Below are 14,869 nucleotides of genomic sequence, written 5' to 3' on the forward strand. Positions count from 1 at the left end.
ACTAGCACATCCTGGAGGAAAGGAAAGGGTTCCAAAGCCCAGAGCACCTTAGGTAATTAAGTATATACAACCATGAAATGGCTCAAGATAAATTCAGGCTTATAATTCAGTCGGAGAACTAGGCAGAATACAATATGCACATCAGAGAAATCAAAGAAGAAATCAAAATAGGCAAAGAAAGAGCACGAGAGTAGAAAGCAATGCTGAATAGTTGTTCTCTAGACCAAAGAGAAATACACAATAGCAACCCTTGAGCAGGCTTTAGGACCACAATCTGTTTTATTTATACTCCAAGGCATGGATATATATGGCATCAGTTCGAAGTCTGCAGGTGACATGCAACTCAAAAGAGATGTGGCAGTGGAAAAGGTAGCATAAGGAATAAAGAAAGATGAACTAGTGAAATGGCAGACTCATAGCAAGCTATTACTTAACAGATATACAGTATAACTATCTCACAGCTGAAGCATTATACCTAATTCTATGCACAACACTTTAGGAAGAATGTCAGGACCTTGACATGGTTACACATAAAAGATTTAATACAAAGTCACCAGGGCTAAAGTACTTCAGTTCGAGCTGCAATTAGAGCGGTTAGGCTGGCTCCCCTTAGAGCATATAGGTAGTAAAAGTCAATGAGCATTTTTATTTTAAGGATTCCACCTGGATTCTTTTGGTAATGCTAATATATAATAGTGGCAGAATGGAGCATAAAACAGCTAAGGAGAACTTTCTTTCCTCTGGGAATTTAAAAAAGGATTTAAGAAAGCAAAAGGTAAAACTGATTTCCAAATGAGATCAAAGAATACAAATAGAAGGAAGTTCTCTCAAATCTCTACATATCTTTGGTCAAGCTTTAACTGGAGTACTCCAACTACCATGCTCTTGGAAGACTTTCAAGGCCTTAGAAAAGGTGTCTTGGAGACTTACTCGAATGGTACCAGGAATGAGGGACTTTAATTATCTTGAGAGACTGGAGGTTGGCAGTTGTTCTCTTTGAAATGAGTGAAGGGAGAATTAAAAAGGTGTCCAAGATCTTTAAAAGACATGGTAGACCAAAAAGACAAGAAACTTTAAATAAATGCATGAGAGCTGAGAATGTGAAGATATAAATTTTAGCAGATAAAGAACAGAGAATGCTGGAAATGCCCAACAGGTCAGGCAACACCTCTAGAGAGAGAAAGAGGTGGGATGGAGGAAAAGTCCATGATAGGGTTCAAGGAAGAGTGATTACATGATAAAGAGGGTACCAGCAGTTACCCACCTGTATTTGTTTACTCCCATTAGTACAAGAAACCACATTGTGAGCAGTGAGTGTACTAAATTCTGAGCAAAAGTAGCAATGGGTACTCTCATTCCAGATTTCCAATATTCCTTACAAATGCCTTTGGTAATTTTAATGCCATAGGGTTCAGTCATGGGGCTTCAGCTGTTCATAATCTATATCAATGATTTCAATGAGGGGAGCAAGCATAATGTATCCTAGTTTGCTGATGACACTAAGCTGGGTGACAGTGAGAGTTGTGAGAAGGATGAAGGGAGGTTTTGGGAGATATAGACTGTAAAGTGAATTGGAGAAGACACAGTGGATGGAATATAATGTGCTCAAAATGTGAGATCATCCACTATGGTGAAAAACTGAATGGTGTTGGTGTCAAGCGTTCAGAGGGACCTAGGTATTTTGGAAAATCGTTGAAAGTTAAGGTGCAGGTGCAGCAGGTAATTTGGAAGATAAATGGTACGTTGGTCTTTATTGCAGGAGGATTTGAGCACAAGGATAATGAGAGGCGACCTCATTGAAAGATGCAAAATTTTTATGGGTGGATGCAGGATTGGTTCTTCTTCAGGCTGGGTGCCTAGAACCGGAGGTCACAATCTCAAAATAAGGATTCAGCCATTTAAGACAAAAGAAAGGGCAGTGAATTTCTGGTACCATCTACCCAAGATATCAAAAGGTTCAGTCTGAGTATACCCAAGACAAAGACTAATGGATTTTTGAATATTAAGGGAATCAAGGAATATGAAAGTATTGGTATTGGTTTATTATTGTCACTTGTACTGAGGTACAGTGAAAAACTTGTCTTACAAACCTATCGTACAGGTCAATTCATTACACAGTGCAGTTACATTCAGTTAGTACAGAGTGCATTGATGTAGTACAGGTAAAAACAGCAACAGTACAGAGTAAAGTGTCACAGCTACAGAGAAAATGCAGTGCAATAAGGTGCAAGGTCACAACGTGAGGTCATAGTCCATCTCATTGTATAAGGGAACCGTTCAATAGTCTTATCACAGTGGGGTAGGAGCTGTCCTTAAGTCTGGTGGTACGTGTCCTCAGGCTCCTGTATCTTCTACCCGATGGAAGAGAAGAGAGAATGTCCCGGGTGGGTGAGGTCTTTGATTATGCTGGCTGCTTCACCAAGACAGTGAGAGGTAAAGACAGAGTCCAAGGAGGGGAGGCTGGTGTCCCTGATGCGCTGGGCTGTGTCCACAACTCTCTGCAGCTTCTTGCGGTCCTGGGCAGAGCAGTTGCCGTACCAAGCCGTGATACATCCAGATAGGATGCTTTCTATGGTGCGTCGGTAAAAGTTGGTGAGAGTCGAAGGGGACAAACCAAATTTCTTTAGCCTCCTGAGGAAGTAGAGGCGCTGGTGACCTTTCTTGGCTGTAGCATCTACGTGATATGACCAGGACAGGCTGTTGGTGATGTTCACTCCCAGGAACTTGAAGCTTTCGACCTCAGCACCATTGATGTAGACGGGTGCATGTACACTGCCCCCTTTCCTGAAGTCAATGACCAGCTCTTTTGTTTCGTTGACATTGAGGGAAAGGTTGTTGTCATGACACCATTCCACTAAGCTCTCTATCTCCTTCCTGTACTCCGACTCATCGCTGTTTGAGATATGGCCTACAACGGTGGTATCATCTGCAAACTTGCAGATGTAGTTAGAGAAGAATCTGGCCACATGTCATGAGTGTATAGGGAGTAGAGTAGAGGGCTGAGGACGCAGCCTTGTGGGGCACCACTGTTGAGAATAATCGTGCTGGAGGTATTGCTGCCTATCCTCACTGATTGCGGTCTGTTTGTCACAAAGTCAAGGATCCAGTTACAGAGGGAGGTGTTGAGTCCTAGGTCTCCGAATTTGGTGATAAGCTTGCTTTGAATTATTGTATTGAAGGCAGAGCTATAGTCAATAAACAATAGTCTAACATATGTGTCTTTACTGTCCAGATGCTCCAGAGCTGAGCGTAGGGCCCTGGAGATGGCATCCGTCGTAGACCTGTTTCGCAGATAGGCGAATTGCAATGGGTCCAGGTTGTCTGGTAGGCTGGAGTTGACGCGTGCCATGACCAACCTCTCAAAGCAGTTCATGATGGTGGATGTCAGAGCCACTGGTCGGTAGTCATTGAGGCATGTTACCTTGCTTTTCTTTGGTACCGGGATGATAGTGGTCTTCTTAAAACAGGAGGGAACCTGAGATTGAAGCAGGGAGAGGTTGAATATGTCCGCAAAAACTTCTGCCAGCTGATCAGAACAAGATCTGAGCACGCGGCCCGGGACACCACCTGGGCCGGGTGCTTTCCTCGTGTTCACTCCCCGGAAGACTGATCTTACGTCCTCCACTGTGATCACAGGTTCAGCTGTGTCGGTGGCTGCAGGGTGGATGGTGATTATCCACTTCCCTTTTGTCCAAAGTGCGCATAAAATGCGTTAAGTTCATCAGGAAGGGATGCGCTGTTGTTAGTTATGCAGCCCGACTTTGTCTTGTAGCCTCTTATGGCATGTAAGCCCTGTCATACCTTGATTTCTTGTACAGATCAGGATCACCAGATTTGTGTGAAGCAGTCCTCTCCTTCAGTAGGGAGTGGATCTCCCGGTTCATCCATGGTTTCCAGTTTGGGAACACCCATATTGTCTTCTTTAGTACACAGTCCTCCACACGCTTGCTGATAAAGTCTGCGATAGTGGTGACATACTCATCCAGGCTGGCAGCTGAGTCTTTGAACATGGACCAGTCCACTGTCTCAAAGCAGTCACGTAGGAGCTCACACGCTTCCTCAGACCAGCACTGCACGACTCTCCGTACTGGATCCTCCCGTTCCAGTTTCTGTCTGTATGCAGGGAGAAGGAGCACAGCCTGGTGGTCTGATTTCCCAAAGTGAGGACGAGGGGTGGCTCGGAAGGAATCTTTGATGGGTGTATAGCAGTGGTCAAGGGTGTTGGCGCCCCTGGTGGAGCAGGAGATGTGCTGATAGTATTTCGGTAACACACTCCAGGTTGGCCTGATTGAAGTCCCCTACGATGATGAAGAGGGCCTCGGGGTATCCTGTCTCATGGTTGTTGACCACGGAGTATACCTCATTGAGTGCAGGCTTCATGTCCTTCTGTGGTGGGATGTAGACTGCCATCAGGATAGCTGAAGCAAACTCCCTTGGCAGATAGAATGCCAAGATAGAATGCTATCTTGGCAGATAGAAAGTGGAGCCAAGGTAAAAGGTCAGACATAATCTTAATGAACAGTAGAGCAGCAACCAAGGGCTGAATGGCCTTCCACTGGTTAACTTTAAACAAAAACATTGCACTAATACGCAAAAGCATATGGGGAAAGGGGAGGGGAATGGGTCTTTCTGGACAGCTCAATGATCCACAACGTTTGTGATGGACCTGTTGTCCTCCTCTAATGCTCTATCGTTCCATCATTTCGCGAAATGACCTCCCAGTTCACAGTTTTGCATAATTAAGAACATGTGTGAAATTTACATGTGTGAAAGCGGCATCCATCACTAAAGACCCTCACCATCCAGGACATGCTCTCTTCTCATCGTTACTGTCAGGGATGTGGTACAGGAGCCTGAAGACCCACACTCAACAATTCAGGAGCAGCTTCTTCCCCTCCGCCATCAGATTTCTGAACGGTCCATGAACACTTCCCTTTTTTCTCGCACTATTTATTTATTTTGTAATTTGTCATAATTTTATGTCTTTGCACTGTACTGCTGCCAGAAAACAACAAATTTCAACAAAATGGCATCCATCTTCTACTTACCGTGCAATGTTGACAACGTGGTCAGCCTTTTTGGTGCGTGGGTTGATGCCCTGCAGCAGCTGTTCAAGGGGTGTGGCTATGATAGAGGAGTGGCTCTCTCTCAGCCAATCCATGAATTGATTCTCTTTCTGCAGGGCCAGTTCCAGAAGACCCAAAGAATATTCCACTGCCTTTTCCAGGTGCTTTTTACCTAAAGCATTTGCCAAACAGAGCCCATGATTAATAACGCAGCACAGTGCAAGTGCTCTGAGGGTGAAGAAGGGGTGCTGTGTGGATAGGGGCAGTGAACAGAAAAGGAGAAAGAGAGAAGGGAGGGAGCGAGCAGAAGGGGGCAAAGGAGCAAGAGAGGTGGAAAGGAGGGGGAGGGTTATGAACACACAGTTGACCTAATCTGGAAAGATGTTTAAATGATATTGTTATATTTTTTGTATTAATACAATCTGAGAGGTAAGTATTAACATGCTGGGAAAAATATAATTGGTCTTGATCAGTGGATTCTCCTCAGTTCATAGTTTGGTGTCTTGGTGGTTTCAGAGATGACCAATTTGAGCCAAAATTAAATGTGCAATGGGAGTATGAAGCAGTATGCACTAAACCACAGGCATGAGCTGTGTTCACATGAAAACCTCTGCCTGCAAACTGAATTTCACCTCCGGTTGGTACAATAAATATTGTGCCATGTAGAGTCAGCAGCTGATCAGGTCCACTGAAAAGATTGGAAACACAGCCTTATTGTAGTTTCCATGTCAAAGTATGTTCTGTTTACATGATGTTCTGTGACCCAAAGTCAATTTTACTGAAGTGAATGCCATTACCCAACAGTCCCAGGTGAAGCTGCGTCAGTTGTGACATTGGACTGGGCACTTTCCAGTGGCCATCTCTGCATCCATCATTGCGCAGCCTGCAGAGGTTCTGATGGGATCAGTGTCAATGTAAGGCAGCTTCCATCAGCTAGTCGTGCAACACCCAAAGATCAGCAGCCTTTAAAAACACACATCTCCACAGCAGCCAGACCTCGTTACACACAGGCTGCCATGGGGAAGCAGCGGAGAAGGTCTTAGCAACCGTGCGTTTGTCAACTACATGCCACTCCCCAACCACCCCACCCACTGCTGCACCTAGAGCCAAATGATGCAACTTGCAAAACATATTTTTTCATTAGTTACACTTCCCAAAAAGGATGCTGTTAGATTAAGCACAGACTCAGCAGCATGGGTGATGTCCTGATATCAGCAGGGTGTTCCTTTCAATCTTGCATAAATCAAGAAAATAATGTGATGGGCTCTTAGTTGTCTTGAGACGATTTCACTCTGATCACTTTATAGAGCTTTCAGTTCCAATGTACATCACCATAGGCTGAAACTTGCGCTGCATAATGGAGGCAAGGATAGCCATTGGGAAGTGCCCATTCCAATGTCACGACTGACACAGTTTCACCCAAAACTGGCATTCACTTTGGTACAACTGACTTTGGGTCACAGAACAGCACAGAAATAGAACTTTAGCCTTGCAATTTGTTCAGGCGACACCAAGTACAATGATGGTGTGCATACGGAAGTTCCAACCCAGAGCAGAGCAATTTTGTGCACATTTCCAGGTAACTTGGCACAGGTCAAGAAATTCAGCTGTTATCTTTTCAGTGCAAAATGCCCCCTCAGCAACATCAACAAGCAGCACAATACATAAAATTCATATGCAATGAGATTTTCAACCTCAACTGTTTGAAAAACTAGAGCTCTCACTGACTCGATGAACACGTAGCTTTTACCAACCCTATTTCTCTGGAAATTGGTATTTCAAAGAGCCAACAAAAAATTGTATTACCTCTAATGAGGTGCAACCTCCAACACTGCCTCACATAAGGGCCTGGAATGCTTGGGCCTTGGAGGTCAGAATCATAATCACTCTCAGCTTCCCAGCCTCAAGATCAATCCAGGCTTCTGATCTCTGTTGCATCTCATATTTTGCTTGTCACTGGTGCAGGAGGGAATGTGCCCTATGGCTTCATTTAACGCGAGAAAACTTAATCCACTTTTCCTTCAGGAAAAAAAAGAGCGGTCACAGGCATTTCCCCAAAGAACAGGAATTTGGAGAAGGATTTTGCGCCTTTGCAAAGACCTCCATGGCACCTCCTGTCAGGAGCACCTGGCTGTAGTCATTGGGTCTCTGTGATCCTCATGTCCCAAGAGCATATTTCTTCATCAAATTGTTCAGGTCCCTCTGATCCCAGGAAACATTTCTTCACCTCACCCTTCTCCCATTATTGCAGCAACCATTTATTCAATGGTAATACTCCACTGTAATGGGAAGTGTTGATATATCCCCCTAAGAGTTGGCTTTAGTGATCACACCCCCGGGCTCAATACCGGCACTACCAGCTGCAACACATCAATAGGGAATGCGATGCTGACACCAACAATGCCAGTTTCGGTGTAGTGTTACACAGGGAAACCCAACAATGCTGCTCCATGAACCTTGCAACTGAAATTCTTTGAGAGACTTTCACAGTGTCAAGAGTGAGCCACAATGCTGTATTCATGTCTTTAATAGGTAGTAATGCAACTTCTCGCCCCTCAAAGCTCTGCCAGAAGTGTGTGCTCCTTGAAAGTACAGATTAAGTTCAAAGATTAATTTCTATTCCTGACTGAGAATATTAACCCGACTGACTCGGTGTAGATTAATTAAGAGTTTAAAAGGCAGGGTAACTCCAGCTTTCCTTTTTTAATTGGTATTCTTTGTAAATTATTTTTGCCTAAAATATTGAAAAAAAACAAGTTCACAGTATAGAGAACAAATGAAATGTCCAGCATCTCTTCATTCACTTCCTTTGGCGTAATTGAGAAAACAGTGACGAATCATGGTCGATCAAGATTGAATAAATATTTTTATAAAAATAATGGGAACAGTTAAAATGAGATAAGGCGGCCTCAAATTTGATGGACTCAGGAAAACCGGAGATAGATAAATTCAATAGTTTTGTGTGATTGGGAATGGTGACTTAAAGGAGGAGAAAATGTTATTTTTAAACAGAGCATGCATCAAGGGATGTGCAATGCATGTAGAGAAGCATATTTTTGGCTCGTGAGTGAAATTCTCAGAGCAGTTGTAAAATATATCAAAATAAAAGCACTATTAAAACACATCAGTACACCCAACTCATTACCGTACTGTACATTGTTCTTTGCTTACCAGGGAACAGTGCACAAGTGTCTAGCAGTTTAACTCCTTCCTCCAAAAGACTCAGACAAAGACTCAGCATTGGAGAATCATTCAGCAAGTGAAACATCAGATTGTATCCTGGAGACTTGTATGCAACCACCAGTTCTCCTAGGGTTCAATGAAAAAGAGCAACTTATCTCAATAATACACTATATTTTTTGGCATTGGATATGGCACGTCTGCATCATGTAAATGGAGAGAATAACCGCAAGATGTAGTTAAAGACAAAAATGTAATCTGCAACTTGCTGAATACTATGGTTGCTCAAATCTGTATATTACAGTTACTTTATCCCAAATTACCTCACAATAGTACACGAATTCCAGCAAGCCCCTGACTGGAAGGAAGTTTCACTGGGTGTCTCCAGAGGCTGGGCTGGCATCTCCCCGTGGTTTTAATTCAATCCAGACATGCAGGCTGGAAGACCTTTGCCTGCTGGCTGCAAAGATGCTACGTGAGGAGAGTTTTAAACTGTTCCCACTTAGCTTCTCGCATAAATAAGAAACAGGAGCAAGTGTAGGCTAGTCAGCTTCTCGAGCCTGCTCCACCATTCAGTGAGTTTATGACTGATCCTGCAGGGAGTCGGGGTATATGAGTGGTGTTCAGTCTTGGTCTCAATGACTCCCTTCCACCGCTCTCTAGGGTAGGTAGAGAATTCTAAAGATTTGTGACAACCTGGAAAAGAAATTTTCCCCCATGTGCAACTTAAATGGACACCACCTTATTCTGAAACTCTGTCTCCTAGTTCTGTACAACCATTGGGGAAGTATCCTCTCGGTATCCCTGTGAATCCTCCTGAGAATCTTATTTTTCAATTACATCATCTCTCATTCTTCTAAACTCAGCTGAATAATGGACCAACATTTCTTCATCTGTCAAGGTCTTCATACCAGAAGCCAACGCCATGAATTTTTTTCTGCACCATCTCTGATGCAGAAATATCCTTCTTTAAATATGGAGATCTAAGCTCTAGTTCTTTACTTTTATCCTCTATAGCCCTTGCAATAAAATCTAACTGTCCATCAGCTTTCCTAATTACCAGCTGCGCCTGCATGGCAATATTTTATGTTTCATGTACTTAGGGAATCTAGATCCCTTCGTACCACATTTTGTAGTCTCAGTCTGCGTAAAAAAAATAGTTTGCTATTTCATTCTTCATTCCAAAACGGATAACCATACATGTTCCCATGTTATACTTCTTGCACACTCACTTAATCTATCTATATCGTTGCAGGCTCAGTACCTTCGTCACAACTTGCTAAACCATCTGTCTTTGTCTCAATCAACAAATGTGGCAAGGGTACACTCGGCCCCTTAGATCAATTCACCAATATAGATTGTAAATAGTTGAGGCCAGCACCAATCCCTGTGGCGCCCCACTAGTCACTGATCGCCAACCCAAAAATAATCTATTTATCACAACTCTCAGTTGTCTGTTGGGTAACCAATCGCCTATCAATGTCAACAAATAATGCCCCTGACCACATACGCTCCAATCCTGTGCAGTAACCTATTATGAGCCACCTTATCGACTGCCTCCTAGGAATCCAAATACATTAAACCTACTGGTTCTCCTTTATTCACCACTTTTGTTATATCTTCGAAGAACTCTAGCAAATGTGTGAAGCACTTGTTCCTTTTAATAAAGCAACGATCTGCTGGAGGAACTCAGCTGGTCAAGAAGCATCTGTGGGAGGAAACCAATGTCGACATTTCGGGTCGAAACCCTGCATCAGGACTGCTCCACGTCTACGGCAGGGTTTTGACCCGAAACGTGGACAATTCCTCCCCGCCACCAATGCTGCTCAACCCTAGTTCCTCTAGCAGATTGTGTGTTGCTCCAGATTCCAGCATCTGCAGTCTCGTGTCTCCTTTTCCAAAAACCACGTTGACTCTGCTTTATTGCCTTATGATTTTTGAAATATCCTGCTTCCTTAATGCTGGATTCCAGCCTCTCTCCAATAACAGATGCTGTTAACTGGTCAAGTTTCCTGCTTGCTGTGCAGCTTATTAAATACTAACTGGCAGCATAGCATTCTCATTCAAAGAATGCCACCATCAGTAGCCCACAGTGGAAAAGAGCGTCACATCAGTGCAGCATAGAGCTTGCTGGAGGGTAGAGGGTACAGAACAGGGTAGAGAATGCTTTACTCAATATGCTTCAGCGATTTCATTCCCAAATCCAAAAACCCCCATTTAATCAGCATAAATCTAGAAAAAAAAGCAGAGAGGAAGGGATTTACAATCCAAATTCTACTTTCAAGTTACATCAAGACTAGGGAAATCTTACGGCACAACCGTTAATAAACCAAATTCCTTCCAGTTTAGAAGTTCAATCCCATTGAGCCACAACATTCCATCCCTTACCTTGAAGCTCAACTATTTGGTCTGCAAAATCGTCCGTTCGGGGCTCATAATCTCTCAGTAGCTTATAGAAAACTTCAAGCACAACTTCGGCCACCTCCCACTGTGGAAGATCACACGTGTCAACAATCAGTACTGTCTTACAGACGCCAAGGACTGATTCAAAATATTGATGAGTCTGGAATTCCAAAATTAGGGCAGAAAATGGTGCAACCCCTCAGCAGGGCAAGTACCTGTTGAGCGAGGCTCACAATTAGCATTTCAGATCATTGACCCTTCATTACCTTTTCTGATATAAAGACCTGCCGATTATTTTCAAATTTTACATCAAAGAGCAGATTTGTAGCTGCACAAGGCAAAGCTTAATGGGAGAGACAAAATGAAACATCCAGCTTTGTTTCCGTAAGTACGAGACTACTTCTCACCTTTTCTGCAGCTCTCCTGTACGCTCTCGTAGGAAAGCGGAGAAACACGGCGTCCCTGAGGAACCGGAGATATGGATCAAATCCTGGAGGACGGAGCCCAGCCCCAAGATTTGTGGGGAAGGAGCTTTCAACCAGGGTGCTTATTAGGTGGCAAAATGACCTGGTGAGGGGATACTCTTCACTGCGAGATTCTATTTCATTCAGCTCCACCTGAGGAAAACAGAAAGCAATAAGCCAAATAATAATCCAAAATCACACCCTGGATACATAGACATCAAACGGCACTGAAGGAAGTAATTTGTGCCGCTGGCCTTCCAATGGGTCTTTGAAAGAACTACCTGACGCTTCTTTCCCTGTTCTTTTTTCAGGGCTCTGCAATTTCCTTTTCAATTATGTATATCCAGTTCCCTGTTGAAAGAGCTTCCAACATCCTTTCAGGCAGCACATTCCAGACCTTAACAACTCACAGAGCAGAAGAACTTCTCGTCTCCTCACCACTTCCAGCCAGAGGTATGTGCAGCCAAAAAATTAAAATCCAACCTGATCACGGCCTTTGCAAGCCCTCATTCTATGTTTCATACCTGATAACCATATGTAACATCAAACATTTATTCACGTGTTAATAGCTGGATAAAAAACTGAGCTAGCCCAACAAAGTACAGCCCAACACAACGCGAATATTTTAATTAGAACGTTTAGCTGACCTGAACTCAATTAACACAGTTTGGCTGAGGCCACGCAAATGAGAATTAAGCTGACGAAGGCACGGGCAAGAATTGCCACTGCGGGAATGGAGGGGGAAGTAATGATTTTGGCAACAGAGAGGATTTGGAATTGGAAGTTCAGTTCAGAGTTAAATGCCATGACCGTGAAGAGTCTGTCTGGTTCAATTAGAAACTGTGACCAGGAAGCAGGACAAGACCAGCATAGAGGCCACAAGTCTGCAGCACAAGTAAAAGAAAAAGGCTTTGGTCATGCCTGGAGGATTATAACAAAAAACAGGACACCTAGGTGCTTGTTTCTCATTCCTCAAGATAACATGCAGAGCACCCTAAACTGTGCATGAAAATAGCCAATTCAAAAAGGTAGGAATCAAATTCCAAATTGCCCAGAATTGAAATGATGAAATGTTAGACACAAGACAACAAAGGAAAACCTAACGCCTAGGCCAGTGTCTATTCATCAGAACAAAATTTCTCAGTCTGTTGTCACAACAGAAGTCATTTAAAGAGTACAAGGCTGGATCTGCATGACCCAGCCAGCTACTGGACTTTTCCCACAGGCACACTTACCTCTCACAGCTCTGCAATACCAATCGACCTCAAGGGCGGCTGGCTGCCACAGCCATCCCAGGAGGTGCAAGACATTTAAAAACAAATAGATATAAGTAACGCAAAATGAAAGGAAAAGCAGTTAAGATACTACTTAAAGTACTTAAACTACTGGAAATTAATGAAAAAGATAAAGCTAAATAAATAAATAGAGCTCAGTTACATTTTTAATAAAGTTTGGCAAACCCGTTCAAAGGAATGGTCTGCATTAATTCTGCCAGGCATGACTTAAGTGCTATTTTTCAATCACACCTTTCCACTGGAAGAGTTGGAGGACAGACATGCTAACATCCAACCCACCAGCCCGTCTCTAACTTCTACGCTTCAACACACAGGTGGAAGACAGATGAGCTGACCTGTGAGCGGGACAATGCAGGGACACCAGCCATTGGCAAATACGCTTTGACCCAAAGTTTTCCATGGGTTCAATGTCACCAACCTTGGATCCTTGACTTCCTGACCAAAAACCACAATCAGTAAGGATTATTCGGCACAATTATTCTCAACACTGGTGTCCCATAAGGCTGTGTCCTCAGCCCCCTGCTCTATTTCCTACACACTCATGACTGTGTGGCCAGATTCTGCTCTAACTCCACCTACAAGTTTGCAGATGATACCACCGTAGTGGGCTGTATCTTAAATAACAATGAGTCGAAGTACAGGAAGGAGATAGAGAGCTCAGTGACATGGTGTCATGACAATAACCTTTCCCTCAATGTCAGCAAAACAAAAGAGCTGGTCATTGACTTCAGTGGGGTGGGGGGCGGGGGTGCAGGGCACAAGCTCGTGTTTACATCAACAGTGCTGGGGTTGAGAGCTTCAAGTTCCTAGGACTGAACATCACCAATAGCCTGTCCTAGTCCGACCACACAGATGCCACAGCCAAGGAAGCTCACCGATGCCACTACTTCCTCAGGAAGCTAAAGAAATTTGGCATGTCTCCTTTGACACTCACCAACTTTTATCGATACGTCATAAAAAGCATCCTATCTGGGTGCATCACGGCTTGGTACAGCAACTGCTCTGCCCAGGAATGCAAGAAACTGCAGAGAGTAGTGGACACAGCCCAGCGCATCACGGAAACCAGCCTCCCCTCCACGGGACTTAGTCTACACTTCTCACTGCCTCAGTAAAGCAGCCAGCATAATCAAAGACCCCACCCACCTGGAACATTCTCTCTTCTCCCCTCTCCCATCGGGCAGAAGATTCAAAAGCCTGAAAGCACATACCACCAGGCTCAAGGACAGTTTCTATCCCATTGTTAAGACTATTGAATGGTTCCCTAGTACAATAAGATGGACCCTTGACATCACAAAACATTGTTATGACCTTGCACCTTATTGTCTACCTGCACTGCACTTTCTCTGAAGCTGTGACACTTTATTCTGCATTCTATATTGTTCTACCTTGTACTACCTCAATGCACCGTGTAATGAATTGATCTGTACAAACAGTATCCAATACAAGTTCTTCAATGTACCTCGGTACAAGTGACAATAAACCAATTCTAACCATTGCTAAGTGCACATTTTGTGTGCACTACAAACCCCAAATATACCTTTACATTCCCTATAATCGAGATTATTGAAATATTTATCAATTCATCACGCAATCTTTGTTGATTGAAAGGGAATCTGATCTACCACACTACAAACAAATACATACCTGTACATTAGAATGACTAAGTAACAACTATTAAACATAAAGAGTCAATTACAGAAAATGCAGAGTCGACTGCTTTTCACCTGGCTGAACCTTAAACTTTACAATTATAACAAAATAGCTGTCTCCGTTTGTGGCTATTGATCACATCATTTGACTAGGTTAAATCACTGCAGCTTCAGAGTGGGTGGCCCAGGGTATAATCATGACTACAAAAATACTCCAAGACAAAAATATATAAAAACCTCATTGCCTCAAGCTTATCTCAGTAATCATTTACAGAATTTAGAACAGTATTTGTTCTCAGAAGCAAATACTCTTAAAGATAGCCCTACGTGATTTGCATAATAGAATGGGATCGCATCAGCCATTAATCAAATCCAAACAATCCAAATACAATAGCAATAATTGATCCATACATATAGAAGTAATCCAGAAGGATGCTCAACCTTTTCCTTATCTGGAGGTGTGCATACTGACAGGCTGAAATGTGCATTCTCGAGAGGCTAAAGCAGCAGCAAGCAAATATAATTTTGCTGTTTCTGCTGTGACCAATCAGAACACAAACCCAAAAACAAATCCACCTTAAGAGAGGTTGCACATTTTTACCAAAGCCAGTCTCAACTTCCAAACTGATTTGAGGGAAAGTGCATGATGTGACTATCCAAGGTCAAAGTCGAGTTTATTGTCATATGCACAAGCACATGTATGCACAGGTGCAATGAAAAACTTACTTGCAACAGCATCATAGGCACATAGCATCATATGAGCAACATTCACAAGAAAAACATAAATTATACACTTTTTTTTTACAAGAAAA

General features: G+C 43.2%; 1 protein-coding gene across 1 annotated transcript in view; it reads right to left on the minus strand.

Annotated features, from left to right (window-relative positions):
- Positions 1 to 14,869, minus strand: part of nup205 (nucleoporin 205) — a 99,844-nt gene that overhangs the window by 48,272 nt on the left and 36,703 nt on the right. Inside the window, exons 15-18 of the mRNA XM_052030533.1 lie at positions 11,057 to 11,266; positions 10,635 to 10,734; positions 8,238 to 8,375; positions 5,049 to 5,238 (exon numbers count right to left, since the gene is read on the minus strand). Coding sequence (XP_051886493.1) covers positions 5,049 to 5,238; positions 8,238 to 8,375; positions 10,635 to 10,734; positions 11,057 to 11,266 — 638 coding nt within the window. The remainder of the gene's footprint in view (positions 1 to 5,048; positions 5,239 to 8,237; positions 8,376 to 10,634; positions 10,735 to 11,056; positions 11,267 to 14,869) is intronic.

Source organism: Pristis pectinata, chromosome 15, assembly GCF_009764475.1.
Source record: "Pristis pectinata isolate sPriPec2 chromosome 15, sPriPec2.1.pri, whole genome shotgun sequence".
Lineage (NCBI taxonomy): Eukaryota > Metazoa > Chordata > Chondrichthyes > Rhinopristiformes > Pristidae > Pristis > Pristis pectinata.